The following is a 13,297-nucleotide window of genomic DNA, read 5'->3' as shown; positions in this document are numbered from 1 at the left end:
AACATGTTCTCTTTTCATAATTATGGTGTTTGGGTCTGTTTGAATATATTTTAAATTTATTTTTTTATAATACATGTTACCTCCCATCAAACATATATTGATTTATGCACTTAATTGCTCAGATAAATACAAAGAAAAGACATAAAAAAAATTTCGTTTAAATTTAAACTTGAGATCTTATGATTTTCGACCAACCACAAAATACATAGACATCATTTTTTTTGCTAGCGTCTTTTTTTGTGTTAAACTAAAACTTGTCTTTTATTTAACAACAATCATATTTTTAATAAAGATGATAGCATATTAATTAAGAGAAGTATCTTCTTTTTTGTTGCCATGTGGTGTTTGAATTAGTGGGGTTCTAGGTTTAACAATAATCACATATTTAATCAAGATGTTAAGTTGAATTTTTTTATCTTTTCTTGAGGATTTTGTTTAATGGTGTTTAGTGGATTTATTTGGTAAATATAGGCAAAATTCAAAGAACACTCAAACAACACACATTGAAAAAAAAAACATAAAACTATCAAAGGATTGTGGTACATCGAATCAAATGATTCCGTTTCCCCGTTAAATAAATGTTTCGAATTCGACCTTTAAATATTAAAACATCCTTATTAAGGTGAGCTCCCCCTGAATGAACCCTACATGAGTTCTAATACGAATACTGAATACCGAATAAAAAAAAAATTAACAAGCAAATCTAGTAACTAATTAAAGAAAGGCCTTTGATTAATTTATTTGAAAGAAAATAGGAATGATAATTAATACATTTACCTAAAACTTTATTTTATGAGGTTTTGGTAAAACCAACCACCTACTCATGTATGAACAAGACATAAATAAATATAGATATAAATATATTGATAACACCAAGTAGCCAATTTTGGTAGCTATATATTTATGAAATGAGTTGTCTATAGTTTTCATAATTTGGTGGCCTTTCATTGTGAACTTCCAATAAGATCACAACTTGTTAGTTCACATGTATAATTCTAAGTGTCACCATCAATTGATTTAAAGAGAATTATTCACTCTCAAAAAGCAAGGGCTCATACGAATTCAGAAACAAGTAGAATAAAAGACAGATAAAACATTAATACTCAACAAAGAAAATCTAAATTAGTGGCATCTATTCAATTTCCCTTTTTGGAAGAGATGAAAAATATGTTCGATATCTTATGAAGTACTTCAATTCTATCGGGAAAAAAAGGATGTAGCAGTAAATTTCGTAATTTTGTTTAGAATTAGGTGTTTGATCATGAAGGAAGACTCATTATTTCATTATTGGCGATGGAGTAGATTCAAGCATCGAATTCATTAGATTTACAACAAATAACAATCTGAGTTTTTTAAATAATAAATTTATATTAGGAGTTTCACTTTTTATACTTTTTATATTTTATCAGAATCCGAATATATAATATAAACTTAATTTATATATTATGTGTTGCGCTTTTATCAATATTTTAGAAACTTGAAATTCACATTTGTTAGAATAATAAATAATAATGCCTATTGTACATTCCATTGCAAGTTGCTAATGGAATCATTCTCAACATTTTATTTTATTTTTTTTATAAAAGTTTCAAAAGGTAATTCAATTAGTTAGGTCTTTAAAGTAAAATAGTTAAAATTATAAGTTCTGAATTTTTAAAAGAAAGAACAAAAGAGGTTTAAAAAGTATATTTAGTCCAAATTTTATGCTTATAAAGGTTTTTTTTTATAATCTCAATATTTATTTTGAATTGATTAAAGTGTGAGATTTTTACGATATGATACACATTTAAAGAAATAAATCATAGGGTTAAAATTAAATAACTTTTACATTATTCAGTCGTCTAAAATCTATAGATAACTCACTCGGAATTATAATCTTAAAAATAAAAAGGATAATGCACAAGTACCCTCTCAATCTATACTCAAAATTCAGATACACACCAAGGTCCTATTATCTCCTGAACTTATTTTATTAATAATTTTCTATCTCTTTCGGCCTGCGCTCAACACTAGTTGACTTTTTTTTTTCAAGTTAGTGTCACGTAGGCCTAAAAGGGGTAAAAACAGAAGGATAATAGGAGCTTAGTATTGTTTCTGAAATTTCGAACATAAATTGAGAAGTTACTTGTACATTTTTCCAAAATAAAATAACGTAACCTCATAGTATAAAAGTCGATATCTATAATTTAAACCTATTTAATTAATAGTACTAACTATTTTCCAACATATATTAAAATGAACTAAGCCAAATGTGATGTAATTTATCAAATAATTAAGAAAATGAGAATAATGAAAGCCAAAAACACTAGGATTTCAAGATAACAAGATCTCTTAATTATTAATATAAAAATAAATAATAATAATTACCTAAAACCTCACTAAATATTCCAATTATATTACACAAAAATACAAAAAAAAAAAAAACTAACAAAATACAAATAATAAAATCACTCAAAAACCAAAAAAAAAAAAATCAACTCCCACAAATTAAAAAAAATGACGAAAATACCCTCAACAAAACATAATAATATTAGCTTAGAAGAAAAGAGCAAAAGCAAGTGCAACAAATGAAGATAAAACGGCGGGGACGAAGACGGTAGCGTCGGAAGCCGGTGCCGGTGCCGGAGCATCAGCGGCGGCGACGCCTTTCACGGCGGAGATAGCCATTATCGTCATCATCATCACTGCAACAACGAAGATCTTCATGTTAATAGCTTCCATTTTTTTTTTCAATTTTGGGGAAAAATTTGAATGAAATTTGTGTTTTTTTTAGAGAGAAAAATTGTAATATGACATAATAAATGGAGAAGAAATAGGGATTTATATATAGCTGAGTAGTGGTGTGGTTTTTGTGTGAATAATTACGGGCAGGTGAGCTGCCCGTTTCAAATATATCCCTACAACATAAATAAAGAAAAAAAAAGATAAATATACCCTTGAATTATCGTAAATAGTAGATAGATATTTTTTGTTAGATTTTTGGGATATTGGTATTTTTTACGTCAAAATACTAAAGCATACATGTCTTTGATCACTCTAACGAAAGTCTAAATCAGGACATGTGACGCAATTTAATCTGTCGATTTGATATTTAATAAATATCAGACACGTGTATGTCAGTTAGTGTAAAAGGCATATGCTCTAGTTTTTGAACGTTAGGAATACACTAATGTCTCGAAAGCATAACGGAGGATATTTACATACTTTCATAGTTTGAAAGTATATTTGTCTTTTTCTCTAAATAAAAAGTGTGAGATAAAAATAAAAGACATAAGATATAAATATTTGTTGTTATTTGTGTCCTTAAATTTTAAACGTGCACAAGTATATATATGTAAATAGCTAAACGTATACATCATATGTGGGTTATGACATAATATGCTTATATCGCTATGTGAAATCGTAAATTGTCATATAGAATACCATATAGAACGTGTGTTTACTTATTTAGTTATATTCAAATTTTTAAGTATTTACTTATGCAGATTCAAAGTTATAGGATAAAACATTAGTAAAGGTTATCTAAAAGACTTTTTTATATCATAAGTGTAAAATTATAGCATAATATATACTCCAAAATAGTCGAGATTGTTTCCTTTAATTTGATTCTAATTATGAATATGAACAAGTATATATTTAGAGTTTATAAAGTCGAATAAGTAGATACATATATTTTATTGGGCAATTCATATTCTACATAACATACTTACGTGCATTATGTTGCTTACAACATGCATGTCTACGTGTTTAATGGTTAATTAAAGTTAAGTTAAAAATATATTTATATGTTATGTATAAAATTATTATTTACTATGTTAAATTTAATTTTATACCAAATTGATTATTTCAAAAAATCACACAAAATAATTTAACAATGTGTATATATATAATAAAATAAAAGTATACTAAGCTAATATGATTCGAGTAATATGAAGCGGACTAAATAAACTGTGACAGCAAATAAAGGATAGGCTGCCCGCTGCCCAGAATTTGACAGAGTGTACAAACAGCAATTTATTAAAGTACAGCTTTTATTAAATTAAAAAAATATATATAATTTTTTTTTAAAAAAAACATGTGGGCCCACACCTCAGAACCACACCTTTTATTTTTTATTTTATTTTCTATAATTTACTTTTATATTTTTTATCAAGTAATTTTATTTTAAAATTCGATTTAAACATAAAAATCTCTCTATTAAAAGTACGATTCGTTAAAATATATAATTAAAAATGAGTGAATATTAATCATTCCATCGTAATATTTGACGTATACTTTGTGAAAGGTAGTATAAATAGGCAAAAAAGAAGTAGGTATGAGTTGGTATTTTAAAAACAAATAAATAGGAATGTGAACATAAATTCAAATATAATAAAATGTAAAAGTTTTAATAAAAAATTAAGAAAATTTATAATTTAATTGATCTATTGTTACTTGGTCGTTTTCTAGATGTTGAATGCTTTGAATATTAATACCAAAAATATTACTATTGTTATTATTAGGATAGATATATATTAATAGAAAAGTTTTTTTTTATGTGTATTCCTTTAAAATTTTATATTAGGATTTAGTTAAATTTTGAATTTATATTGTAACATTCATCTTATATAATCACACTAATAAATAAAGTTTTCTGTAACGAAGATAAATTTATATTAATCATCGAATAAAACTCAAATTTTAAATTTTTTAATAAAAAATAAAAAAATATCTGCGATTCTATCTATCGTTACGAATAATTATTGGTAACAATAGAAAAGTCATTATGTTTCATCGTTCATTTAGTTAGACGGTAACACCATATAATAATTATGCACTTAAATTAATGTATATAAATATAGAAATGGCAATCCATTAAATTTAACAAGAAAATTAAGTGTTGCATCAAAATAATTAATACATCCATAAGTCAAAGATACTTTTAATCTACCAAAAATTATGGTGAAACTAAAAATCTCATTAAAACTATTTAATATTTAATTATATATACAACAATTATTTTTTGAATGATTTACACTAATATGCTAAGTTAATATAAATATTAGGGAAAATACCCCTTCAACCTATGCCCGAAATTTCAGAGACACACTTATACTATACTAAGGTCCTATTACCCCTGAACTTATTTTATAAGTAATTTTTTATCCCTTTTTTGCCTACGTGGCACTAGTTTGAAAAAAAAAAGTCAACCATCGTTGGACCCACAAGATAGTGCCACGTAGGCCGAAAAGGGGTAAAAAATTATTGATAAAATAAGTTCAGGGGGGTAATAGGACCTTAGTATAGTATAAGTGTGTCTCTGGGATTTCGGATATAGGTTGAGGGGATACTTGGACATTATCCTAAATATTAAATAGGGATCTCTATTTTCACATAATTCCGGATTAATTATCGCCATAATTTTGGGGTTTTAAAAAGACTATTCTATCTTATCATATTGGTCTCAATATTATATTTGTTTTATTTATTTTTATTTATTACTATTTGACTTGACATATTCATTAAAAGATAATTATTATTATAAACGTTTTTTCAATTTTTTTTTATTGAATGATGTTTAGTGTTAGGTCTTGAAAAAATAATTCGAAGAATAAGTATATAATATTGAGGGTAAAATATGAAAAATAATTGTTTTTTCTTGAACATGAATCAAATATAACAAGTAAAAATGAAAATTCAATTACGAATGAAGACAAGTAAAAATAAACCGAGGAAGTATTTAATTCATATGTATATACATTCAAGTTCTAATTTATTTATTTATTCTTAATAATACAAACACTATCAAACAAAATCACAAAAAGAAACAAGACCTAATTGCTTAATAAATATACTTTTATCATCAAAAAATTTCCTTCTTCTTCTTTTACTTTTTGTTTTTAATCTTTAAAGTAAATCCCTTTAATTTATGCAAATTTTCACTCATAAGGCAACCTTTAGAAAAAAAATTCTTTTGATTGTTTTTTTCAAACAAAAGGGTAGTTAGAAAATGAATTATATACTCATATTTCTTGATATTTGTTTTATATGCCAATATATATATATAGAGAGATGATATTTCTCGTTAAGATTTGCGAATGAATCAATTTTCTACTTTGGTAAAGAGTGTTTTATCCCATAAAGTAAAATTTATTTTTGAAATAAAGAGGATAATTGAGAAAAAATACAGAGTAACTTGTAAAATAATTCTTGAATTCAACTATATATATATATGTTTTAGATTTTTTTTTGTGTGGTTATTTTAGGTGAAAAAATTATCCAATGTATATCTTAATTTATTAATTTTTGAGTAAAATCATTTCAAATTTTGAATGATAATTGCATATGATAATGTTTTATTTACGTGTTTAAACATAATAATTACAATCATGCATGTCAAATTATGAACAGTATCAAATTAATTAACAGTCATCCTTAGTAGTAATTTTTTTAAAAAAACTTCCTTTTTAAAAAATAAAATAAAATTAGCCTTTTGCTTTTTTCTCTTTCAAATTAAAGTTTCAACAATAAAGACTTCTCCACCTTTTGTCAATTTTACAAATTAAAGTTAGTTCAATTATAACGTTTGATTATTCTTCCAAGATTAACTATATATTGACCGTTGAGAAATATAATGTAAATATTACTATAGTAGACTTTTCGAAATCTCTTGTTAAAATTTTAACTAAAATCAAAGCAACATGTCAAAATATATGCTAAAAATATTTTTTTTTCATCGAATCAATCCTTGAAAGTTTATATATATAGTTTTTTTTAAAAAAATTGTTCCATGCATGCATGATTAGTTTACCTAATGAGGGACCAATAGTAGTGTTTAATTGCAAGTCAAGTTTGTACCAAACACTCCAAATTTAATTTCTATATTTTAAAGTTGATTTTTATATCTACTAGTCAATAAAAAAAATGTTTTAGTTTAATTCATTAGGATGATGACCCTCTAGCTAATCAAATCTTAGTTGTATTATTTATCAAACTCAACCTCTATCTCTGAACTAAACTCAATTGTTATCAAGTTAAAGAGTTATGTGCATGTTATGTATAATTTGGATAAAGATCCGGTCAAGTATAATTAGGTCAAGTAATGTTCAATGGTCTTATAGATTCATGTTATTTGTATTATATAATAATTTATGGTTGAGATCCATATAAATTATATACTCATCTTAATAGTAAAAACACCAAAGCCGACAATTATTTTTATTTTTTAAAACTACCAAATAAAACAATTAAGTATACCCTAGCTAATATTTTCAAGAAAAAAAAAAAGACCGGCGAAAATATGCCAAACCTCGTACTTGTATTGAATTTTTTAAATTACACTAATTTTAAAGAATCCGATACTTTTGAAGATTCTGAACAAATATATTTTTATAATTATATGAAAACCTCGAAATAAGTTTTTTTTTTTTTAAAAAAAAATGTATTATCAGTTCTAGTTGAATTATTATTTACAACTGAATGATGTTTTTAAGTTTGATCTATTTTTGGAGATTACATCATAATTTGGAGAAAGCGTGTGTGAACATACTCCCGAAGAAGTTTGAGGGGGGGGGGGGTAAAAAGTCAGGAAATTCGCATATTCTCGTCAATTTTAAATTTTTCTTCTTGAAAATATTGGCTTGAGTTAATTTCTTTATTTGACAGTTTTAAAAAATAAAAAATTTGACAATTTTATTGTTTTTATTATTATAATGAGTATATAATTTAAAATGAATCTCAACCATAAATTATTATATAGTACACATAACATGAATCTATAAGACAATTGAACATTACTTGACCTAATTACACTTGACCGGATCTTTATCTATATAATCTAGTCTAAACAACTTTACATATTCATAATATTTATACAAATTAACTAGTATAGCTACATATATTTATTTTTATTTTGTTATAGAAACCCTAATACTATACCATATATATTAGTGAGAATATATCACACTAAACATATTAGAGCTTGATAAAAGAATCTCCATTTTAAGTGATTCTTGTTAAATTCTTATAATTATTTCCATGAAATGTTTCATTGTGAATCAATAAAAAAATTATGTAGTTTGTAGCTAACATGTAGGTGAAATTAATTAAAATTTAAATATGTGATTCGGGCATTTCAATAACACAAGTACAAGAAAATACTAAGTTAAAAATGGTATTTAAAATTACTTGTGAAATGAATTGATTTATTGGATAAATTTTAAATATAATCGATCATTTCAATAACACAAGTACAAGAAAATAGTAAATTAAAAATGGTGTTTAAATTTCTTGTGAAACCAAGTTACTAAAACGTAGTGACGGGAAGTAAAATAAAACTTCCGGACAACCATCATCTCTTGATTCATTTACGCTTCATTCAACTAGAGCTCACCTCGTAACCTTATAGCTTTTCACCCTTTTCATAAGGTTTTTGACTTTCTTGTTATTCTTAAGATGATCACAATCATTTCTTTCTTTTTAATTAAAAATTCTGCGTAACTTTGAGCTCAGCTATCACTGGGCGATCTCATCCATTTGTGATTCAGGGTGTTCAAAATATATATATCAACAAATCCAGAAAATTCACCTTAGGTATGCCGTGTATTTTTTTATCGAGGGTATTCGGGTGAACACCCTGGACGACACGTGAATCCGCTCCTATATATATCCAAAACATCTTTTTATTTTGTGGCGTAAAATATACTATGTGGAAGTTAAATTTAAAAATTGATAAAAATGACAAAATCATTTTTTAATGTTTTGAAATAAATTAAAATAAATAAATAAATAAAAGATCTTGTATATTATCTTGTTAAAAAGGGCTTATAATAACTTTATTATTACTTTAAAAAAAAATATGGGCCTTCAAATTTTGAAACCTAAGGCAGACGCTTCATTTTTAAAGGTGTTGTATTTAATCAAAATATTGGTTGAAAAAATTACCAAACAATAATATTATATTAAAAGTCATATAGTGTTTTGTTTCATGAGTACCATCCATAAGAATTAATATAATGTAGGTCTGTCACTTTTTTTTTTCTTTCAAAAACCAACAAAACATCAACATTGTATAATAAGGCTAGATGATATATGATAAATATATTCCATATAATTTCATATGACTAGCAAAATAATATATACCTTTAAAAAGTTTGAGAAACAACCAAATGAAATATACTACAAGGACATGCATGTGTATCAAAGGGTCCCCATACATTATTTAACATGAAGTTGTATGAAACATTTCCTTCTAAGTTTCCAACTCATATATCAATTATTAGATACACATGGTTAATTAATCGAGAAATTAACAAAATTATATTCATATTAATGAACTAATATTATTAGAGTGTCATCGTCTGGTGAAAAAGACTTTGTAAATTTGATCATAAGTTGACCAAAAGAACTTCGCATGAAATCATGGTTGATTCCTTTTATAAATGATGAAGAGAGAAAATTGACAATGATAGACGACATATTGAGAGAAATTCAATCCCAAGAAAGAAGTAATAACAAACGATCGTCTCAACATCTACTATCTAGTTCCATAGTTTCCTTGCACCCCTACATGTTTCACCGAACGTTTCATTAAGCAACAGTAAGAATTGAACTCACAACGACTAAGAGATGTAACTATCATCAAGAATTCAAAACATTACAAATTCAAAAACTTCATGAGGCTCAAAATGACAACTTAAAACTTGAGCTAAGTTTGAAACCCTAAGCCCAAATTTTCTTTTCTTAACCTAACCCTAGCCCAAATCCTAAGCCCAAAACTAAAGCCCAAACTCAACAAAACATTTAGGCCCAACTCATTTTGATGATTCATTTGGGCTCAACTTTGAGTATTGTTTTTTTCTCCATAAACTCCCAAAAGTCTTCATCCATCACTCCAGAGGGAGTAAAACACATCTAGCCGTCCATTTGATATCCAATGGTCAAGATTTGTCTCACTTTAAATCTACTTAAATAAACCCCCCACCCCCACCTACCCCACCCCCCTTAAAAAAGGAAAACAAAAAAAAGTTGAAAAATTACTTAAAACTGTGGGAGGGGAAAGAAAAGGGGGTTAGAGAGTAGCAAAAAGACACAAAGATTATCTATATACTGTAAAGAAGACCAAGTGCACCTGTTTTTTTGAGGAAAATTCAAGAACCCCATTTCATATTAATGGAAAAAGATATGATCTTTGGATTCAAATTGGAATTTTGTTAAGAAAAAATCATTGAATTCTTGAATAAAAATCTCATCTTTTTTTTAAGAGTTACTGTGGATATTCAAGAAGAAGAAGATTGTTTCTTTGTAAAGTTCCTATCTTTTGTTTGTTTATTTCAATCTTTATTGTGTTTTTTCCACTTCTTACTTGAGATTTTGTTTATGTTGTTGCAGAGTCAAATCTGGTTGGGAGTATCTAAACCATAGATCTTGAGGTCAGTGTTTGTTTTCTTGTTTTTACTATTTCAAAATCTAGTCTTTTTTTTCAATTTGTGGTTGATATGTCAATTTGATTTTGTGGGGTTGTTGCAGATATGGATAAATTACAGTGGGGAAATAGAAAAAGACTTAGGTGTTTTAAGGTGAAAGATTCAACTTCAAATGGGAAATCTGATGGAGGAAGAGGTCTTGTGGTGAAGAAGAAAATTACATCTAGAGTTGTTGATAATAACAAGGAATCTGGTCATCTTACTCTTCCTATGTCTTCACCTCATAGGCTTAACAGGTAACCAAAAAAAATCATATTTTTGATTGTTCAGAAAACTTGAAAGTGAAGATTGGGGGGGGGGGATCCCTCATTTGTTTTAAAGATTTGGATTTTTATGTCAAATTATGACTACTTTTAGACTCTTTGGATGTTGTTTGGTAGAGATATGTCCAGATTTTGATGCAAAGAATCATTCTTTGATTGCATAGGTGTGTTACTATGTTTTTTGTATGTCAAATTGAGCTTTATCTGTCCTGAATTACGCGATTTGATGTCAGTTTCAAAGCTTTCAACTTTATGTTAGGTTGGGATTGGTTTGTAAACACATTAGATGTGAAGATTGGTTGTTTTGGAGCTGTTAGTTATACTTCAGAATCAATCAGGTTGTTTCTGGTGAAGCTGTTACTTCGAATTTCAGTAGTTGATTTGCTGATTTTCGTAGTTTTTGTTAGGGACTAGAGGTATTTCCTGTTGTGGTGTTTTACCTTTGAGCACAATATTGCTGTTTGATTCCCGAAAAGTAAAAGATTGTAGTACTACAATTTGGTGGTTCTTGTTTTGGCAGGGATTTGGGTGTCAATAGATCTAACGCAAATGATCATCGTAAGACATCAGTATCATCTCCCGAGAAGGAGGACCGATATTATACGACGAGAGGGTCGGTAGGCGTGGATGATAGTAGCAAGCTGTTGATGGAACCAAGAGAGGAAAAGAAAAAGATGGTTTGGCCTAAATTGCTCATCACATTGTCAAGTAAAGAAAAAGAAGAGGATTTTATGGCCATGAAAGGTTGCAAACTTCCTCAAAGGCCTAAGAAAAGGGCTAAATTGACACAAAGAACCATTCTTGTAAGTCATGTGTTATCCAAGAATCGCAAACTTCGTCATTTATTGATTCTTTACAAGCTAAACAAGTCTCCTTATCTTGTTGTGTGCAGTTGGTGCAACCAGGTACATGGTTGCAAGATTTGTGTCAAGAAAGGTATGAAGTGAGAGAGAAGAAGACCTCTAAGAAGGTAATACACCCCTCTTCTCCTCTTATTGCATGCACCTGTGTCAGATCTTTCAAAAATGCACTACTTTACTTTCGGAGGATCGCATGCACCCGTGTCAGATCCTCCACTCCAATAATGCACTACATAACTATTGGAGGATCCAACACGCACCCGTGTCAAATCCTCCAAAAATGCATTACTCTACTTCTGGAGAATCCAACACGTACATGATAGTTCTTTACGAGGGTGTATTGTTATAACAACGTTATGATGTTATTTTCAGAAACCGCGAGGATTGAAAGCTATGGGAAGCATGGAAAGTGATTCAGAATGAAATGTGATGAAGATAAAGAGTGAGTTAAGGAAACAAGACAGAGTCAGTGTAAAGCCAAGATTGATTTTTGGGAATTATTTTGGGATAATTGAAGATGATGGAAAGAAATATTTGGATCTTTTGTACTTTATTTTTTGGGGGGAAAGAGAAGGAAAGAAAAGTTGTGTATTTTGACATTATTTTTCTTAATTTTAGCTCACCTTTGGAAAATGAATGCTTTCTTTTTTTTGTGTGTGTGTTCTTATTGCATACATATTTGTGTATTGGAAATTTATGTTTTCCTTCTTCTTTTTTAACTTTTACTTATTCTTTAGTTACTTAAGTGTAGTTCACATGACTCAGGGCTCGAACTTGTGACCTGATATACGAGTTCCGAAGTTGTGACCTAAGATACAAGTCCCTTATTCTACACTTCACGATACAGGGCTCGAAGTTATGACCTAAGTTACAAGTCCCTCAATCTTTGCCAGTTGAGCGAAGCCACGTAGAATGATGTATTCTACGTATTAGACCGTATAATGTTATTGTAGCATAGGTGTTTAGTTTATATATACATGTATATAGTATCATTTCACTTACAAGTAGTTTTTAGTTTTATGCTCTTTTTATTTTATATATATAAAATACGTGTAAGAGATCTAAAAAGATTATTTTATTTATTTTTGGTCCCTCCATGTTTTGTACAATTTAGTTTAGTTTTTGTGGTATCCAACAAGGAAAAAAACTAATCTCCAACTAAGTATGTTTAGTATTCAATTAATTTATGTGTGCTCTTTTTATTTTGCACTAATGAATTTTATTCAACAAATCATTAGCTCTTTAACTATGTGTTCGTATTTATAATTGTAATTTTTCTATTGAATTATATATAGGTGTAAAAGCAAGCGAGTATTTGTTAAGTAACCTAAAACAGATGTTCTATTGCTTGATGTATTCGTGTTAATGTAGGATTTTATGAAGATTCTCACAGAAATTAATTTCACTGATTATTTTCATGATTCGAATATATGACCTATAGAGTGGATGAAGTTTGATTTCTCTTGAATGTAGTTGTCTATTCTATATTTAAACACACTATATGTATTATTAAGCAACTTTTTTAAAAATAGATAGCTTATTACACACGAAGTGTTTTTTATATATTCGATGTTTGAAGAAGATATCACGTTTTTCATATTTTTGTTAAATACCCTACCTTAACAAAACATCAATGAATAATTTCACAATTTAAATTTGTGCCCTATCTAGGTTATACAATTATTATTTTGTACCGTTTCTTCAAATTCTC

The 13,297-nt window shown here is 27.7% G+C and overlaps 2 protein-coding genes across 2 annotated transcripts; one reads left to right on the top strand and one right to left on the bottom strand.

Moving 5' to 3' along the window:
• Window positions 1–2,311: 2,311 nt before the first annotated feature.
• LOC104645726 (arabinogalactan protein 13) lies at window positions 2,312–2,809 on the bottom strand. The gene has a single exon (XM_010318017.4). The coding sequence runs from the start codon at window positions 2,719–2,721 to the stop codon at window positions 2,536–2,538; it is 186 nt and encodes a 61-aa protein (XP_010316319.1). The 5' UTR covers window positions 2,722–2,809; the 3' UTR covers window positions 2,312–2,535.
• A 7,214-nt stretch (window positions 2,810–10,023) lies between these two features.
• LOC101267835 (uncharacterized) lies at window positions 10,024–12,297 on the top strand. Its single transcript, NM_001365449.1, has 6 exons — window positions 10,024–10,281; window positions 10,369–10,409; window positions 10,507–10,699; window positions 11,247–11,529; window positions 11,619–11,696; window positions 11,959–12,297. Exons 3-6 carry the CDS (start codon window positions 10,509–10,511, stop codon window positions 12,007–12,009), a joined length of 603 nt encoding a protein of 200 aa, NP_001352378.1. The 5' UTR covers window positions 10,024–10,281; window positions 10,369–10,409; window positions 10,507–10,508; the 3' UTR covers window positions 12,010–12,297.
• The last annotated feature ends 1,000 nt before the right edge of the window (window positions 12,298–13,297 follow it).

This window comes from Solanum lycopersicum, chromosome 1 (genome assembly GCF_036512215.1).
Source record: "Solanum lycopersicum chromosome 1, SLM_r2.1".
NCBI lineage: Eukaryota > Viridiplantae > Streptophyta > Magnoliopsida > Solanales > Solanaceae > Solanum > Solanum lycopersicum.
Note: the sequence above shows the minus strand (reverse complement) of the source record. Positions and strands in the feature narration are given on the sequence as shown.

Excerpts from the sequence above, each read along its gene's own strand:
- LOC104645726 (XM_010318017.4), bottom strand. The coding sequence starts at position 2,721 with ATGGAAGCTATTAACATGAAGATCTTCGTTGTTGCAGTGATGATGATG.
- LOC101267835 (NM_001365449.1), top strand. The coding sequence starts at position 10,509 with ATGGATAAATTACAGTGGGGAAATAGAAAAAGACTTAGGTGTTTTAAG. Across the intron at positions 10,700-11,246 it reads TCACCTCATAGGCTTAACAG|GGATTTGGGTGTCAATAGAT; the intron begins GTAACCAAAAAA and ends TTGTTTTGGCAG. Across the intron at positions 11,530-11,618 it reads TGACACAAAGAACCATTCTT|TTGGTGCAACCAGGTACATG; the intron begins GTAAGTCATGTG and ends TGTTGTGTGCAG.